Source organism: Canis lupus, chromosome 33, assembly GCF_003254725.2.
Source record: "Canis lupus dingo isolate Sandy chromosome 33, ASM325472v2, whole genome shotgun sequence".
In the NCBI taxonomy this organism is placed as follows: domain Eukaryota; kingdom Metazoa; phylum Chordata; class Mammalia; order Carnivora; family Canidae; genus Canis; species Canis lupus.
Window position 1 is genome coordinate 23,156,210 of NC_064275.1, and position 19,034 is coordinate 23,175,243.

General features: G+C 48.9%; 1 protein-coding gene and 1 long non-coding RNA gene across 3 annotated transcripts in view; one reads left to right on the forward strand and one right to left on the reverse strand.

Annotated features, from left to right (window-relative positions):
• Positions 1-1,378: 1,378 nt before the first annotated feature.
• The window catches only part of ARHGAP31 (Rho GTPase activating protein 31), a 111,314-nt gene continuing 93,658 nt past the window's right edge, over positions 1,379-19,034 (forward strand). The window contains exon 1 of one of the 2 annotated variants that reach the window (XM_025476531.3): positions 1,379-1,804. In XM_025476531.3, the coding sequence (XP_025332316.3) occupies positions 1,702-1,804 (103 nt within the window). In that variant the 5' untranslated portion in view covers positions 1,379-1,701. The remainder of the gene's footprint in view (positions 1,805-19,034) is intronic. The other variant, XM_049105540.1, reaches the window with a different exon arrangement.
• LOC112677852 (uncharacterized) lies at positions 13,145-17,057 on the reverse strand. The gene is made up of 3 exons (XR_003147229.3): positions 15,082-17,057; positions 14,351-14,548; positions 13,145-14,073 (listed from the first exon to the last, which is right to left on the reverse strand). It is a non-coding gene; the product is annotated as an uncharacterized LOC112677852 (long non-coding RNA).

The following is a 19,034-nucleotide window of genomic DNA, read 5'->3' on the forward strand; positions in this document are numbered from 1 at the left end:
CTGGGAGTGGGGGGCTACCTGGGTGGGGGCACCTGGGCGCAGGGGAGGCCGCTGGGATTAGAGGGGGACTACCTGGGTGGGGGCACCTGGGCTCAGGAGAGGCCGCTGGGAGTGGGGGGAGGCTACCTGAGTGGGGGGCACCTGGGCTCAGGAGAGGCTGCTGGGAGTGGGGGGGACTACCTGGGTGGGGGGCACCTGGGCTCAGGAGAGGCCGCTGGGAGTGGGGGGGACTACCTGGGTGGGGGGCACCTGGGCGCAGGAGAGGCTGCTGGGAGTGGGGGGCTACCTGGGTGGGGGCACCTGGGCGCAGGAGAGGCCGCTGGGAGTGGGGGGCTACCTGGGTGGGGGCACCTGGGCTCAGGAGAGGCTGCTGGGAGCGGGGGGACTACCTGGGTGGGGGGCACCTGGGTTCAGGAGAGGCCGCTGGGAGTGGGGGGCTACCTGGGTGGGGGCACCTGGGCGCAGGAGAGGCCGCTGGGAGCAGGGGGACTACCTGGGTGGGGGGCACCTGGGTTCAGGAGAGGCCGCTGGGAGTGGGGGGGGCTACCTGGGTGGGGGCACCTGGACGCAGGGGAGGCCGCTGGGAGTGGGGGGGACTACCTGGGTGGGGGGCACCTGGGCGGGGGGCACCTGGGCGCAGGGGAGGCCGCTGGGAATGGCAGGGGGCTACCTGGGTGGGGGCACCTGGGCGCAGGGGAGGCCGCTGGGAGCGGGGGGCTACCTGGGTGGGGGCACCTGGGCGCAGGAGAGGCCGCTGGTAGTGGGGGGGACTACCTGGGTGGGGGCACCTGGGCGCAGGGCAGGCGGAAGCCCGCTGGCCGGCAGGTCGCGGGGGCGGGGGCCCCGCCTTTGTCTCCGCCGGCAGGTGTGGGTGCGGGCGGCGGGGGCACCGAAGCGCGGGGCGTGGAGGGGGCGTGGAGGGGGCGTGGAGGGGGCAGCCCGGGCGGGGCGGCGGGGGCCCACCTGGCAGCCTGGGTCCAGGAGGCCGGGCGCCGCCTCCCGCGGTGCGGGTCGGGGTCGGGGTCGGGGTCGGGGTCGGGGTGCGGGTCGGGGTGCGGGTCGGGGCCGGGTCGGGGGGGGGTGCCGGGGGGCAGGAAGCGGCGGCCGGGCTGCGGGCCCCGGGGGCGCGGCGGCTTCCTCCCGGGCGGCGCGGAGGGCTCGGGGGCCGGAGCTCCGGGCCGGGCCCCCCCGCCCCCGCCCCCGCCCCCGCCCCCGCCCCGGACTCCTCACCACCCACCTACTTCCTCCGGCCCCGTACACGCGCCGCGCCGAGCTGCCAAAACTTTCCACCCCCGCCCCCTCCCCGGCTGACTTCCTTCCAGCGTTTCCTGAGCTGGATGATCCTCGGGTTTGTAAGACAGGAAAAAAGGGACGGCGCGAGGGCGGGCGGCCGAGGGGCCGGGATGCTGGCTCCGCGCGCGCCCCGAGCCGTCTGAGGGCGCGGCCGCCGCCCGGGAGCCGCGCGGAGGAGACCCCGGCCCGCCCCGCCCCGCCCGCCCGCGCCCCCGCCCGCGCCCGCGCCCCGCGCCCCGCGCCCCCGGCTGCCGGCGGCCAGGTGCGCCCCCGCCCCGCCCCGCCCCGCCCCGCCCCCCGCAGCGCGGCCCTGGAGGAGCCCCGCGCCCCCGACCCCGGACACCGGCCTGGGCGCGGCGCCGAGCCCTCGGGAGGGGAGCCGGAGGCCAGGCTCGGCGGGACTAACTCATGAAGAACAAGGGTGCCAAGCAGAAGCTGAAACGAAAGGGAGCCGCCGCCGGAGCCTTTGGCTGTGACCTGACCGAGCACCTGGAGAGCTCAGGACAGGATGGTGAGGTGCCTCCGGGCCTCGCGCGCCCCCCGCCCTCCCCGCCCTCCCCACCCTCCGAACCCGGCTTTGCTTTTTGTTCGAGGGAGACGCGGACCCCTCTGGGGCGTGTTAGGCGCACTTCGCAAGTTCGTGCCTGCCAGGCCTGGGGGCTCCGTGCATGTTTTTTCCTTTCTTTTTAAAGGACTCGCGGGATCGCGGAGGTGCCCGGCGCGGCCACCCCGGCGCGCAGAGGTGGCGGCGGCCCCTCCGCAGGTCCGCACCAGCCGTTAGGGGCGGTGCTGCTCCTGCTCCCACCGGCCACTCCGCGGGCTGGGGCTGGAAGCGCCCGAGGTCCTCATCTCCAAGTTTGGAAGTCGGGAGGGGAGGGATGCGGGCTGGACGTGTGGGATGGTGGTGGCCGGTGGGCTCCCCCCACCCCCGCCGCCCGGGCGCACGATCTGACCGCCTTGGGTGTCCTTCCTGGGCTCTCCGGTTTCATCCGCTCACATCTTTTTTTATTAATGTGCTGGAAGGCAGGGGGTGCGGTGGATCCTGGCCGGGGGAGTGGTTGCACAAACATTTTCTGAATTTCTGAACTGATGCCAGATATATGGTAACCTCCCTCCCTCCCTCCCCTCCCCAACCCCCCCCCCCCAAGACCCTTTACCCCCTCTCGGCTCTCGGATTAGCATTTGGTGTGTCAGACAAGAAGAGTGTTGTAAAAAGGTCAGAGGGCCTGGATTTTAAAATAGTTTAGGGTGTGGAAAAGAAGAGGAGAGCCACCTCTCTCTGCTTGCAAGGTCAGATTGGATTCAGGAAAAAGAAAAAGAAAAAAAAAAAAAAAAAAAAAAAAAAGCCGGGCAGGGGGTGATCCCGCAGAGTAGAGACAATTTAAACATTTGTTGGGGGAGAGGGAAAGAAAACAATCTGGAATACAATAACAGCATTTGAAGTTACACGTTTTTCATCATAGGAAAGTTGGGGAAATTGAGCAGAAAATGACTCCTTTTGTAAGGTTGACTGGTCTTGAGCATACCCGTGACAAAAAGGCCTTGTCTTCAGGAACATAAGTGAGAGAGAAAATAGTCCACTATATAGGCCTTGTATTTACCCATAGCTATAACAAAGGAGGAAACTGGAGGATTGTTTAACTGTGCAGGATAATTCTGCCTCCAGGAAAACCCTCTCAAAAACCATTTGATTAGCTCATATCAAGCATGCATCTCAAAAAACAGTGCAATGGTTTTGTTTCAATTCTGTGTTTTGCTTTGTTTTTTAAAGACTCAGCACCACCTAGTAATTTGCAGTGGTGTGATATTCCTGCGGTATTCCAGACTTCAGCGTCTGCTGTGTCATTAGGACAAATGGCTTAGTATCTTAGAGCTTGGGGGACCACAGTTTTCAAAACTGCCTCTTTTGAAACCAAGGCATAACAGTCAACTCCTTTCATCCCCTCCAATAACCTGGGAGAGGGCAATTTGAAATGAAAGCGGCCTGAACTTTTTTGAAGGTGTTAGAACTCCGAGTGTGCATCTTACCCACTACCCTCAGAAGTTCAGCATGACATGCTTCCCTCCACCTGCTTCTGTGAGGAATTCCAGGTTTAAGTCCAGGTTCACTACAAATGCTCCTGGGATGCCCCCGTCCACCAAGTGGGTGTTATCCTGGGCTCCCCTTCAAGCGTGAGAGTTGCATGGGGTTGCTTGCCAGTCCTGCCCCATTCTTGCAATGTAAGAATCATAGTATGAGCGAGGAATCCCAGCATTTGGTGAAGACACCCCAAAGGCAGCTTTCGGCAGCTCTTCTTTCACCTGCTTTATATTTTGGGTTTCTATACAGGTTTTTTTTTAATTTTTATTTATTATTTATTATAGTCACAGAGAGAGAGAGAGAGAGAGGCAGAGACATAGGCAGAGGGAGAAGCAGGCTCCATGCACCGGGAGCCCGACGTGGGATTCGATCCTGGTTCTCTAGGATCGCACCCTGGGCCAAAGGCAGGCGCCAAACCGCTGTGCCACCCAGGGATCCCTCTATACAGGTTTTATTTGGGGAAAAAAAAAAGGAAGGGGCCTCCTGCTTAAAGATAAAAAAAAATTGAAAACCAGTACCTGGTGCTCCCAGACTTGGTGTTGGAGTGAGGGGGCGGAAAGGGCGCAGGGAAGCCAAGGAAGCCCAGGCAGGTAAATTGACCTGCCCAAGTTCATACAGTAAATCATGGAGGATGCGGAGGGACCTGACCTACAAGGCTCCTCTCCCCTCCCTAGCTTCCTCATCTAGGCCAACATTCTCCTCTAATGATTTTTTTTTTTTTCCTAAATTGAAAGCAGACAGCCCTGTCACAGGATCGGCAAGCTTTCAAGTCTGACATACCTGAATACAGTTTAGCTTTGAAACAAAAGGAAACTGACCCACTTAATGATCTAGACACCATTCTTGTGCCACATGAGAATTGGGCATGCATAATAAACAGCTTATATAAATGAGAGTAATTAGGATTTTTTTGCCGCATCTATAACTAGTTATATAGTTGCATCTTATTTTTCCTGTAGTGTAGCATCAGTAAGCTAAGTGCTAATGTTTTTCTCTAAAACTATGTGTTTTCCTCACTGACTTTCTGATACATGTATTGGTTAGTAGACAAGGCCTGGAACTCTGCTCCCCGGGGGGGAAAGGCTGACCTGGGCACTGCCCCTTTGCCCATCACCTTGGAAGTTCAACCCAGAGTCCTGATGGTGACAAGTCAGCATAGTAACTAGAAACCAGAAGCCTGGGGAGGGCCCACAAGACTGACACGGTGACTACTGAACTTTGGAATCAAGGGTAAAGTGATGATCCTGCAGAGACAGAGAAAAATGGGTTCGGGTCTGGGAGCACAAGGGCAGAAGAAGACAGAGATATAGGGAAGCCAAGAGAGCCCTTTTGCTCAGACAGGGAGGGAAAGCCCCAAGCTGGGGAGGAAGACAAAGCTGGTGACCATTAGCTGTGCTCAGGCCATCTGAAAATGGGGAAGCTACACCCCTGAGGCCTCTTGTAAAGAGTGAATGCCGTCCACTTCGGTAATTTGCTATGGCCAGCCCTGCTACCTTCAGCTGGATAAATCTGCCAGGACAGGGGTGTGTGGGGGACAAATATGTGTCCAGCTCAGAGCAGGAGCTGCTCAGGGCCAAGTACCATCCTTAATCTTTAGGAAGCTGATGAAAACCAGAAACCGTTTCTCACAGAAATGTATGCATGCACAGGTGTGAGCACACACACACACGTATACAGTTTCTGTGGCATCCACGCAGATGCCAAGTTCAGATCCTGCTGTTGATCATCTCCAGCTTTACACAGGCCTGACATGAAGGGCCAGTTTCCGCCTTTTTTGCTTCCTTGACCACTTGCCTCCAACCCGGTAAGAACACTCAAGAATGGCACAAAGTTGCTCCTGGCCAACTTGGCCAGGACCATGACTGCCACCCCAACCCTCAATCTCTCCCGGGAACCAGATAACTTTATCTTCCTGCCTGGAGTAGAGGGAAAAGAGCATCTCTTCCTTGCTGATATGCGGAAAATAGTACGGTTCTGTGGTCTTCTTTTTGACCACTGAATACGAAGGTCATTGCTTGCAGCTAGGTAATGAAAATCCCATCGTTTTGTCACCTGCGCTTGGAAGGCTGCAGGTGAAGCCCTGTGAGGCCAGAGTGCATCCATAAGCATTTTTTTAAACCCCTCCATTCTCAACCAAGTGCCCAGGGTCTTCCCACAGGGTTTGGAAATGCTGGGGCCAGGAATCAAGGGACCAGTAAGAGAATGTTGTGGGAAAAGCTGTCTCCTGCCTCCATTTGTGTCATCTTTCTTCACAACGAAGGCTGAGAGGACTTTCTCACCCTTCCAAACAATCTGTCGTTTTATTTGATCCCTGAGAAAAGGGGATATTGTCTGACCCAGGGGTTTGCCATGATGGTGGCATGTTAGAATCACCTGAGGAGCTTTAAAAAAAGGGGGGGGGGTGATGCAAGGTGCTGCCCAGATCCCATCTCAATTAAACAATTAAATCAGAATCTCTTGGTGCCCAGGCAGGCATGGGTATGTTCTAAAAGCTTCCTAGATGATTCCGATATGTAGGCAGATTTGGGAACCACCACTTGCACTGTAGGGTTTTACAGAACATTTTCCCCCTGGATAAGGAAACTTAATGATTCACAATGCATCCTCTGAATGTCTGAAAAGACATTTTATTACTGAAGATTTTTTTCTAGTTCTTATCAGATTGAAAGGTAGAAAGGTAGAAATTAAAAGTATAATTTCTGAGGCTAAGTCATTCTCTCAGTTTGTTTATTGGTTTTTTTTTAATAACAAGTAAGTATTGAGGTACAGTGGGAGAGAAAGAAACATGCACCCCAGACTCGAGAAATGTATAGTCTAAGGGATGTGAACAAACTTTCAGAAACCGAGGCCTCAACAAAGCTTTGAAACTAGCTGTCATAACTGAAGAGAACATGTAAACGCTACTATCTACAATTAAACAGATAAGATAAACAGAAATAGGAACAAAGTCTCAGCAAGGAAGGTGAGTATTTTTCTGTCCAAAGCAGGAGTTAACACTGCCTGGAGAACCAGGGCGGATACTCTCTTTGGCTTCCTTTTTTTTCCTCCCCAGCATCTTGCCTGGCACATCCTTATCACACCCTCCCTACCTCATTCTTCATTCTTTAGGTCTCAGCTGCTTCTGGAAACCTTCCCTGACCTCCCAAGTCGGGTGCCCCTGCTGGGGACTCCCATTGAGAGTTCTGGAAGCTTACTGTCTGGCATTGAATGCCAGCTTTGCCTGTTCCCAACCCTGGTGTAAGTGACTTACCTCTTCTGAGCCTCAGTTTCCTCATCTGTGAAATGGCAGTAATAAGACTGACAGGAAGATAAATGAGTTCATACAGGCAAAGCACTTGGCAGAGGACATGCATATGGAAAGCCACAAATGTAGCTATTATTATTATAAAACCCTAGACTTGCCCTAGTATAACCACCTACCATCCATGACTGAATGAGCGAGGGCTACAGTGAAATAAGTAAATGATATGGTCGGATGGGTTAATCAGTCGTGAAGGGGGATGGGAAGCAGATTGATTGCCCCACTGAATGAAGAAGCCATTTATGCAGGGATTTCCCAGAGCCACCCGGGAGTGCAAGAGCAAAATGTCAATTTGAGTCAAAAGGGCCCTCAGAAAGATCTGGGAAAGAGCCCCAGCTACTCCTAAACCCAAAGGGAACTGAAAGAGAAATCAGATCCAGGAACCAGAGCTTGTGTGGACAGGACAGCAACCTCATCGGCTTGGGTTTAGAGGGGCATCCCCATCGCTGGGTCCCAGAATTGAACAGAAAGAACCAAAAGAGGAGAATTAAGGCCTTAAACCTTAAGGTTTAACCGACTGATAACACAAAGCCTGCCTGAATCTTACTCTGTATAGTCTGGATGTGGCCAAAAACCCACACAGAATAGAAACAGCTACTTCATCTCCCCGCACCCCTCCCTCCTGCCCCTGTCCAGACCTATGGCAACAGCCCCTTGACCGCAGGCGTGGCCTCGCCCTTCCACTTCCCCTGCCCACCCCCGCTCGAGGCCACCCAGATGCCTTCCAGCCTCAGGAGGCTCAGGCGTTGGCACTGCGGACCTGTCACCCCAGACATTCCCTGGAGTCAAGTGAACCATCTGCTGGAGGAGGCGGGAGCAGGCCTGGCCTAATGCTGGGGCAGAGGGAAACACGATGAAAGCAGGAAGACATTTTTCCATAGACTGGAGAAGCTCTCCAGTGTCATGGGAGCTGTAGCTTTTGCTGCATCCTCTTTACCCCACCCCACCCCACCCCACCCCCCATCCAGCAGGCATCTGTAGGCTAGCTGGAAAACTTTTCTGTGGGAGTGGGGAGGAGGGGAGAACAATTTCTGAATTCCAGAAGCTGATTGACCTAGGCTGCTCTGGAACACTTGCTGGGGAGTGTTTGTTCCCGGGAATCACCTCGCCGGGATTTGGTGGCTGTGCGAGTGGCTGGGCAGCAGTGGGATGGGAGGAGCAGGTGGGCTGAAAGGTCCAGGACTTAATCTGAGGATAAGAAATGCATGCCCCCCCCCCCACTTTGCTCTTTTTCCATTAGATGTTGGAACTAAATATTTTTGGAACGAAGTAATAACAGACCCTTCTAATTGGGGCGACCTGGTGCTCATTTCCTCCAGAACAGACTGATCAAGCTGAGCTGTCCACCCCCACTGGCCTCTGGGTCTCAGAACTCCACCGTCCTCTCTGTGGTTCCTTCACACCGGTCTTGGGGCCCGGGAACTTGGAGCTACTTGTTTTTTTTTTATGGTTTTGTTTTTCACTCATGACTTGCCTTGAGTTGTAGCTTTTTCCCACTCATCCCTCCCTTCAAATGACTTTTCTTTTTGCTTATGGGTGCATATCCCACCCAATTTTCTGAGCTATTTCGAAGCGTGGTACCAATGCCACGCTTGAGTTTAATTGGTCTTGATGTTCCTCCCTCAAAAGGCTGGCCTCCAGTCTTTATTGAGGTGGGGCCACAGCCTGAGAAAGCTTCAAGAGTCTAGGGCCTGTCCTTTTAACCCTCCCCCCAGGATGCAGTTTTAGGTAAGGCTTAAAATAAAGAGCACCCAGAGGAAAGATGCTCACTGCAATTCAGAGAAGAGCAGATACTGGTATTAGGATTTTTTCTGAGAGTAACTTTTGATGGAGAAAGATGAGGACATGATGCTTGCTAGATGGCTAAAGGATGAAGGAGGAAAAGAAGTCCTCTTGGAAAGAGAGAAGGGACCGAGAAAAGAAGGCCAAGCCGCAAATCAGACCTGCTTGTTATTTTTGTTAGTAGAGGTACTGCATGCATTGATTGCTTACACTGTGCCCATCACTTTATACATACAACATAATATTTTTTGACATCTTTAAGAATCAGGGTTTTTTTAAATCCCCATTTTATAGAGGAAGAAACTAGATGAAAGAGGATAATTATCTTACAACGATTATAGAGATAGGAAAGGCAGGACTTATTTTTATTTATTTTTTTAATATTTTATTTATTTATTCACGAGAAACACACAGAGAGAGGCAGAGACATAGGCAGAGGAGAAGCAGGCTCCTTGCAGGGAGCCCAATGTGGGACTCGTTCCCAGGACCCTGGGATCAGGGATCGCAACCTGAGCCAGAGGCAGATGCTTAACCACTGAGCCACCCAGGTGCCCAAAAGTCAGGATTTAAATCCAGATCTACCTGATTCCCAAGGCCACCATTCTAGGCACAAACACAGTGCCCCAGAATAGCACATTTTATAATTTGACATTTACATACACTTTTGTCAAAACAAAACCCATAACCCTACAAAAAAAAAAATAGCTTTTTCTCTCTTTGCTTAGCTCTTCCCCCAGCCATAACATCATTAATATTAATAATATTATTATGGACATCTACAGCCATTACATCTGGACATCTGCATGGCACTTTACCCTCTGCAAGGTGCTTTGCACACACATCTATTCTAGACCTACCAGCTTTCAAGACCAACCAGTCCCCACCTTTTCCTTCCAGTCCCCTCCCTGCCCACTGCAGCCACAATCCTCCTTTCCCTGTGGAACGCCCTTTGCCTTAGCGTCAAGAGCCACCCAGTTTGATCTCCATTCCCCTCATTATTCTATTTTCTAACTGGCAGGTCAGCGGCGGGCTCTGCTGGAGGCCGACGCACTCAGCAGCTCTCGCAGATTTGGAAGTGCACGGGGCCTCTCAGGGTGAGCCCTGTGGCCAACACAGAGCACTTGATTGATTGACCCTGTTTCCTCCTCGGGAAGTCGGTGCTAGAGCCCTTCTAGGAAGCTCAGGACCGGAGACGCTGCTGATGGGCTGCAGCATTAGGGATCCAAGATTGTTTAAGGTTCCCCAGGGGGGCTTATGGCTCCTCCAAGATAGAAGCTGACCCAGACTTCGCACAGGATGCCCCAGAAACACTGCCTTTTCCTAGTGCCTCACCAGTTACTCCTTGGTATGAACCACATTCTTGGCGGGGCCCCAGAACCAACTGAGTTTCTGGGATAGAGTCTCAGGCACTCTTTGTTCTAGTTCAAGCTTGGCTGATGCATACCAGGCCCTGGTACCACGCCCATGGCCTGATGCTGCCCCAGAATGCCTTTGGGGCCCCCTCCCCACCTCCCCCAGGGAGAGAGGGATGAATGTCACCCCCCACCCAGCAATATATACCATCCCTTACTGTTACAGACACCACGTTTGATATATAAAGTAGGAATCTGGCAAACTATAAATAAATCTATAGCTTTCGTGACAGGCATCTGAGCTAATTTGTGTAATTATGCATATTTCTTTCCCTGGCTTTTTTTCATGTTTTTATTCAGAAACCATCTCATATGGGGTTTTCAATTCAATGCAACAAGTATTTAAGGGGGCTGAACTGTGCAAGACACTCTTGGATTTGTAAAGATGCTCTCAAGTTGCTCTCAGCCTCGTGGGGTCGCCGGAGGGGAAGGTAGCTAATAGAAGCACAGAGAACGAAATGAGGGCTCCAGAGGATGTCTACATGCGAGGCGACTGAGTGAAAGAGAGCCATTGGAGTGGGTTGTTTGTCAGGGGGGAAATCAATAAAAATGATAGAGGGGAGATGGGATGCTTGGTGTCTACAGACAGGAAATGACATGGTTTTGCCTGAGACTTGTATTGGTCATGACTTCTGGCACCCTGAGGGAGGAGACATTAAGCTCTGGGAAAGGGAGTTGAGACTTAGGGTGGCCAGGCTTGGGGCGTGGGGGGCCATGGTTGGGGAGACAGAAGCTGTCTTCAGGGGCAGGAGATCTGAAGCGACCCTCAGGAGGAAGCAGGGTAGCTGATCATAACAAGAGTGGCAACTGGTTCAGTGAGGGAGTCTGTTAAAAGAGAAAACTCTTTTTCATGATGTTAGCTGACCATTCTAATTATGCGTCTTGATTAAATCTAGCAGGAGGGCATCAATGTGCAACCGCGGCCTCGCCCCATGGTGTGGAAAGTTCTGTTTTGTCGCCCGTGTTTTAGATGAAGACTGACTCAGAGAGGTTAAGTAGCTTGCCTAACGTCACCCAGCTGGGAAGTAGAAGAACCAGGGCTTGAAAGTGGGACTGTCCCACAGCAATTCCCATCCCACAGTTCCCTGTCCTCTGGACTCAAACGGGTCAGCTGGCAGTCAATCCGGGTCTGATACGCACAGCTCCATTTTACCATGCGTCGCCAAGGTGCTAAGTTCAGCAGGAGTTAGCCAGGCTTTAATAAAACTTCTGGCAATGGAGTTCTCATCCCAGTTTTTCAAAGTAAAACTTTTAGGTTCCAAATGGCAGGCTTCTAAACAGAGAGCATGGCCTGTTACCATAAGTAGGCCCTTCCACCACTTCTTTCCCATCTGTTTCCTGCATGCAGAGTATTATTGGGAAACAATGATGTCAGCTCTTCCATATAAATCTATACCTCCCTGCTTGCCCCTCCCCTACAATGCATATTTTTGTTCCTCTTTCTGGCTTTTGTCTTGCTGTTCTGCTCCTTAAGGACTCACGCTTTTGGCGTCAATTGTTGGCTTTCTTTTTTTTTAAATATGTTTTAGCTATTTAAGCTTATTGTGGCCTTTAAAGTGCACATGGTTTTTTGGGTCCATATTTGGAAAATCTTTTGTTTGGCTAATAGCTAGAACATGGGCCTGATGTTAATGGAGAGGAGCCATTTTGCCTGATGGAAAAGCAAAGCTAGAGGCGGGGCTCCCAAATGGGAATCAGAATTGAGGATGCAAACGCTGCTTGGGGACCCTTCGGGGGTGTTTGGACCCTGGGCACAGAGCCTGTAGCAGAAGGTCAGGAAAATATACTTATGGAGTAACCTGTTTTTTCTCCCCCCAAGTCTGACTTTCAAATGGGACATGGTTTTCCCCTTCCTCTACTGCCCCTAATGACGATTTGGTTTCAGAAAGGCAAGGGGGGAGTGGGTAGGCCTTGGAGGGTGGGGGGTGGGAGGCATGGGTTTCGAATTCTGGGTCTCAAAGGATTCTAGACCTCTCTTTCTCAGCTTTGGGCAGTGATACTCAAACTCTACTGGGCGTAAGAATGACTAAAACTGCAATTTTTACTTTTAAAATTGAATTTCAAAAGTCAAAAAATATTAATTAAATTTAGCTCACTGTGAGTACACTATAAGGAGTATTAGAAATACTCCTTAAATTCCATTTCAGGAGTATTTCTGAAACCAAATGTTCATCTAATAAGAATTTCCAGTAGGCATTTGCCGAGGTCCTGTAGCATCCGGGTCTCCGGAGAGCATGGGGCTTCACTGAATGAGTTCTATCGTTTATGGGGCTGCGAGCTGTCAAGTGCCACTGCATAGCAGCATCTGAGGTCGGTCCCTCAGAGGTTCTGCTTTTGTAGGTCTCAGATGGGGTCTCAGAATCCACATGTTTAAAGATGAACTCCAGGTGCTTCTGATATCTTTGGTCTACAGATCTCGCTTTCAGAAACGTTGCCTGAGCCCACAGAAAGAAGCAGCTGAATGAAACCACATGATTTTTATTTTTCTTCATTATACTTTATACATTGCTCAAATTTTCAACAGTAAACATGTATTTTTACTATTTGAATTGGAAAAAAATCTTTTAAAATTTTAATGGGAATGGGATGTCTTCATTCGTAAAGCCTTTTTGTATTAATCCTTATTTTAAAACTTCTGTTTGCTTTCCTGCTTTACTAGGTGCAGATTAGTGATATCAATGAACTTCTCTGAGAAGCAGTGTGACAAGGTGGTTGGTTAGCATGTGGCTTTTTTCGCTGATAATCTGCCTTGGTTCAAATTTCAGCTCTCCCACAAACTAGCTTTGTGACCCTGGACAAGCTTACCAGATCTCTCTGTTTCCTCATCTGTGAAGTAGGGATTATATGATATTATTGCTCAAGGTTATGAGGACTAAATGAACTAGTGTACTGCCTAAAATTAAGCAAACCTTCCGTTAAGTGTTGACTCTGGTTATTATTTCCTTGGTGATTGGAAATCTTACCCTGTTTCAGCCTCATTACTCAGAATGTGGTTCCTGAGTAATGCTACAGATATGGAAGTTAAGGGAGCTGAGAACACATACTATTCCGAGGCTGCCGTATATCCTTAGGGTCTTCCTCTTTAAAAAAAAAATTTTAATATACATCCGATTATTTATCTTCTTTGGTTGGATGCATAAAAATGCTAGTCTTAAGACTTTTATTTGTTGATAAATATTTCAGGGGTGGGACTGTGGCGAACTTTCTAAATTTTACATTTCTTTCGTAATCAGAAAAAATAACCTAAAAACAAAATCGAAAGGAAAAAAAAGGAGAGTTAATGGTAAAAGGCTATAATCATAGGGACAGCCATCCAGTCTTCTAGTTTCCATTTGTATTTCAGGAGGGCTGTACACCTGGAAAATGAGCCTGTTTTCATCAGTGATGGAACATCGTGAGGCCTGAGTTTTAGCTGGCCCATAGGTTATTTCACATCTGCCTATTTCTTTGCTTCACAAATGCATTTTGACAGTTGACTGAATGCAATAGATCTGACTCGATCTTAGTCTGTATGGACAGAGTCTTATGCTGTAGAGCATAGGGATCCATACTACACTCTTCATGGGTTGAATCAAATATGGAGTCTGTATTCACGTCTCAGTGCTTTATTTGAAGATGGAAGCTTGTACACAGAAGCATATCTAGGAAGGTGAACAGGGTGGGGAAGTGTAGACCTTTACTTCTCTTTTTTTTTTTTTTTTTTTTTATTTATTTATGATAGGCACACAGTGAGAGAGAGAGAGGCAGAGACACAGGCAGAGGGAGAAGCAGGCTCCATGCACCGGGAGCCCGATGTGGGATTCGATCCCGGGTCTCCAGGATCGCGCCCTGGGCCAAAGGCAGGCGCCAAACCGCTGCGCCACCCAGGGATCCCGACCTTTACTTCTCTACTTCTACTGCCACCTGTCATAGTTTCCTAAGTTGTCTCCTCCCTGTGTAGATAGAAAATTTGCAGAAAAAACCCAAACAAACAAACAAACAAACAAAAACAAACAAACAAAAAATCTGCTCCTTGAAGACTGGGGTCGTTCCCTATTTCCTTGTGTGTTAGATGTCTGCAGGACTGGTTCCTTTCTGGAGGCTCTCAGGGAGAATCCATTTTCTTGCCTTTTCCAGCTTCTAGAGGCTGTCCTCCTTCCTTGGTTCACGGCCCCTCATCATATCTTCTGATTAAGAAATCAGAAGGTCTCTTTCTTGTAAAGACCCTGTGATTACATCAGATAATTCAAGATAGTCTCCTAGTTCTGAGATCCTTAGCTTGATCACATCTGCAAAAATCCTTCTAGACATATGAGGCAACATTCACAGGTTCCAGAATAAGGATGTGGACTTCTTTGAAGTGCCATTACTCAACCCACCACAATCTGTTTTCCCCACAGTACATTGGCTTAATAGATATTAATAAAGTGAATGAAGGGAATGGGAGGGGAGGTGATGATGGGAGGGGAGAAAGAGATGGACATCAGCATGTTAAGCACTTACCATAAACCAGGCTCTGGGTTAGCTGGGACACAGGAATGAACGTGCATTGTCTGTCCCTGTGGGAGCTCAAGTCTCATGCAGGAGATGGGTGCATTCTCAACTGATTCTCACACAAACCACAATGGGAGATGAATGACATTAATTCTGACTCAGAGAAGCTGGATCTTCTAAGATGAGTGGAATCTGAGAGGTCTCTTCCTGCAAGGAAGATATTCCAGACAGAGGGGAGAAGCTAAGCAAAGGCATTGGGTGTAAAACAATATGGCAGGATCAACATTCTCAAAAGAAGAACAAAGAGAACAAGGGTGAAGCATGAGCCACCCACCTGCTTGGATAGGTTTATAAGAGCAAATGGATTATTAAATGACCATTATACATCTTCCAAAGGAAAAAAAAAGAGCGATGAACACAAATGTACCAGTTTAAATTCCAGTTTGATAAAGGAAGACTCTTGAGCCACCCTTAAAGCTTCTGTGTCCTTTTTGCTGTTTCTCCTGTTGCTAGTAAGAAAAACATTGGACCCTGGTCTAGGAATAAACTTCCTCCAGGTGGAGGAAAAATGAAATGCCCCAGGCAGTTATAACCCAGAGTTTCAGTTTATTCCATCTATTTATAATCTTGGGAAATTTTGCTTTTCTCTGTCTGGTGGATGATAACCAGAGCGATGTTTAATATTTCAAATCCAAGTTTTATTTGAGTTGAAAAATTTTATAACGTTCCTTCCCACCTACCTCCTGGCCAGACTTCTCCTCCATCCCACGTCTTTTCCTTCCAAGTTTCTCTTCACCTTTGTCATTCCTCCAGTTTAAGAAACCATGGAGCAGTTATCACATCCATCATTCTTGTCAGTTCTACTCCCAGGCGGCATTTTGAGCTTGGCCCAGCGCGCTCCTACTCCACTATTGGATGGCCATCCCCATCTCAGAGCAGGGTCCTCCCCACTCTGCTAGCTCTCCATCTCCAAGGAGACCTCGGGGTCCCTTGGAGGTGGGCCTCCCTGGCCAGTGCCCGCCTGACCTCTGCCAGATTCCACAGCTCCAAGAACTAAAAATACTTCAGCCTCTGCTTTTCCCTCTGGCAGACGCTCAAACTGATCCTGTCCCTTGTGACTGAAAAGCAGAGGAGCAGAAGGAAGCAAGACTAGCTGGATGGTCAGCCACCGCCCTGAGGTGCTCCTCCCGGAGGTGCATTTGCTCCGATTCGGGACAGCAGTTGTCGCCTTTCCTCCCTCGAGAATAGCTCCCTGGCAATGCTGTGCCATCCCTTGACCCCTAATTGGAATTGGTGGAGTCATGAAAAAAATACAGGATGTGATTTTAATGAGGAATAAACACCTGCCACAGGTGCAAGCCATCCTCTTCTCTTGTAAAATTATAAAAGTAATTGTAAAAGAAAGAAAGAAAGAAAGAAAGAAAGGAAGAGAGAGAGAGAGAGAGAGAGAAAGAAGAAAGAAGAGAGAGAGAGAAAGAAAGAAAAGAAAGAAAGAAAGAAAGAAAAGAAAGAAAGAAAGAAAGAAAGAAAGAAAAAGAAAGAAAGAAAGAAAGAAAGAAAGAAGGAAAGAAAGAAAGACAACATGGAGATTTATAAAGCACAAGGTCTCTTCTCACATCCCTGTAGTCCCATGTGTCAGTCTGGGCCGGATCAACTGGACCAGTTCTGTACAGCAGAACTTTCTGAGGGAAGCGTGCTCTGTCTGCACCGTCCAATTTGGCAACTACTAGCCACACGCGGCTGTTAGCACCTGAATGTGGCTAGCCCTACTGAGGAACTGAACTTTACATTTTAATTTATTTAAATGTACCTAGCCACATGTGGCCAATGGTTATTGAATTGAACGGCACAGAGAACTTTCTCTGTATGTGCTAAAAAAATGTACACATCGAATGAGTTTGTTTTCTGTCCCACAAAGTGACAACATATATATGTTTTGAAATATGCAGCTTTAAATAACAGTAGATCTTGGAGAACTATCCATTTTTGTAATTATAGCTCAATCTCACTCTTTTTAATCACTGCATGGGGTTCTGCTGAATGGATGGGTTTTTAAGGTTAATTTTATTTCTTAAATCATGTATCATATTTCTGTGTTTCCGAATGTAAAAGACTCTGAAAGGCATAGTAAACAGATCTCCCTCCCTTCCCTGCCCTCATCCTCCCTGTTCCTCATCCCAGAAGTAACTAGTGTTAATTTTCTTGGAAATCTTTCTCTAGATACTCTGTGCATGATATACATACTTCTTATAAAATATCTTGATGTATTTAACTGTTTCTTTCCCTTTTTTACATGTTCCTATAAGATTTCTCTTATGATCTAAATACTGATCAATTGATTTAGTATTTATTGAATATGTTGTAGGAGTCATGCATCATCTCATTGATAATTGTTATTATCTATAACTTATTGAATATTAATACTGCTTCCCTTTGCTTATAATGAGGGTTGAATTTGCTTAGTCCACATACTTCTAGTTATGCTTTAAACTTGCGTTCCAATATTCCTTAGGGATGTTGGCTGGTCAATCCATATCTGTCAGCTGGAGTCCAGGCCCTGGGTTAAGGCTGAGGCTGAAGATAGGGAATAGTTAGAAGCTCTTTGGCCCCATGCCCCATATCCATGGCATCTTGAACACAGAGCTCTGGTCATCTGAGCCATCCTAGCACAGGCCGCAGAGACCCCAGAAGTGGGTGAACAACAATGAAACAGGTGGCAGCCTAAAAAGGAAACGTATCCCGAAGTTGAGCATCCATAATTTGGCAAAAATTATAGACAGAGTATATCTTCTAGTAGGATTGATAAAGAGAATGTCTGCTAAGAGCCTGTCGCCACTATCACTCCCTACATCCTTGAATGACTTCCCAGTGCCCTCAAGACAAACATCAGCTCCATAAACACCAATAAGGTTGACCAGCTGTCATACTCAGAGACCTGCCTTCTCTGTAGCCTTAATAAACACCAGCATCCCACCCGAGCATTACCCCTGGCCACACGATACTTCTCATAGTTTCTCAAAAGTACCGTGCTCCTCATGCCCTCAAGTGTTTGTATATGCTCCTCTCTTGGTATAGAATAGTCAGCCTACCTCCTATCTCTCTTTAGTGCTACCAAGGGTCTTGCTAACTCCATCATTTGGGTCATGGAGTGGATCCTCCAGGATGCCTTCCCTGACCCCTCTGAGGAAGAGTGGGGTGCCTGTCCTATGTGTTCCATCCTACCCTGTACCGTCCAGTGCTGCTCTTATCACACTGTATATACCATCCTCACATCCACCCTATCCCTGCCTCATTCTAGACTCCCCATGACCCTGAGTCAACTCTGTGAGATGGGGATCCATGTCTCTTGGTTCACCACTTTACCACTGGTGCCTAGCATAATGCTCATAATTATGTGTTAAAAGAGTAGATGGAGCCAGGGAAGGGCAATGCTTGCTGTCCTGGGTCCTAGTGGTGGTGGAGTGGGTACGGAGGAGTGTGTCTTCGTGAGTATCTTACACAGAGGCATGCATCTGTTATGTGACTATGTACCCAATGTGGAGACTGTGGAGGTGGAGGAGGAATCCACTGGTTGAGTGTGGGGTGGGATCTTCATTCTGCAAATAATTGTCCACTGGACTTCAGCAAATCACACTCTCTGAATCTCAATTTCCTCATCCAAAAGACAGAAATGAGACTTAGATAAGAAAATACAGGCTAGGGTACCTAGGTGGCTCAATCAGTTAGAGTTTGCCTTTGGCTCAGGTCATGACCCCAGGGTCCTGGGATTGAGGCCTGCATCGGGCTCCCTGCTCTGTGGGGAGTCTGCTGCTCCCTCTCTCCTTCCCCCTCCCCCCACTCATGCATTCTCCCTCAAATAAAGAAATAAAAATCTTTAAAAAAAGAAATATAGACCAAAGAGCTTTTAAAATGGGAAATGAATTCCGGTATTTATGAATACCACAGTTATCTGGCAGTTTAGACACTTGTGCTCAGAAAGGACTAACAGGCCCCAGAGGCTGTGTTTACTGCAATGCTGTGAATTTCATGCCTTCTTGTAGACATCACCCACTTCCATGTTGGAAGGAAACCAGGAGAGTTGTTTCCCTGACATAACCGCCCCTCCACCCTGGTCCCTCCCCAGCCCTGCCAGCTTCAAGACCCCCATCCTCGGGGTCTTTAAGTATGTCGTGCAGGTGCACAGCTAGGGCTCCCCTTTCATTCAGTGTGCTGGGATCATCCCGTGCCAAGGCAAACACAGAGATAAATGAACTAGAAGCTAATGTGTCACTTCAGAGCTGACAGAATCGCAGAAAATTGTTATCCAAACTTCTTGTTTAACACACAGAGAAGCCCAAGGCCCTGGACAGTACAGTAATTTGCCTGAGAAAGTGCAGCTGGCCAGTGGTGTTTTTTGGCTGCCAGTTGGTGTTAGCCAGAAATAACGGGTCAGTGCATTTCTCAGAACCACCCAGCATCAGGAATCCCTGAAAGAGGAGAAGAGGCCCAGATGATACTGCCTTTAACAGAGAAGGAGGGTTCATAAGACTACCTCACAGCCTGAGAAAAATATCCTTTATTATAAGGCTGGTTAAAAGGATGATATATATTTACTGGCATAGAAAGATGTCCAACAATATCTAAGTGAAAAAGCTCCCAAAATAGATATACAGTATAATTCTATTTCGGTAACTATTTTTATTTATTTATTTAT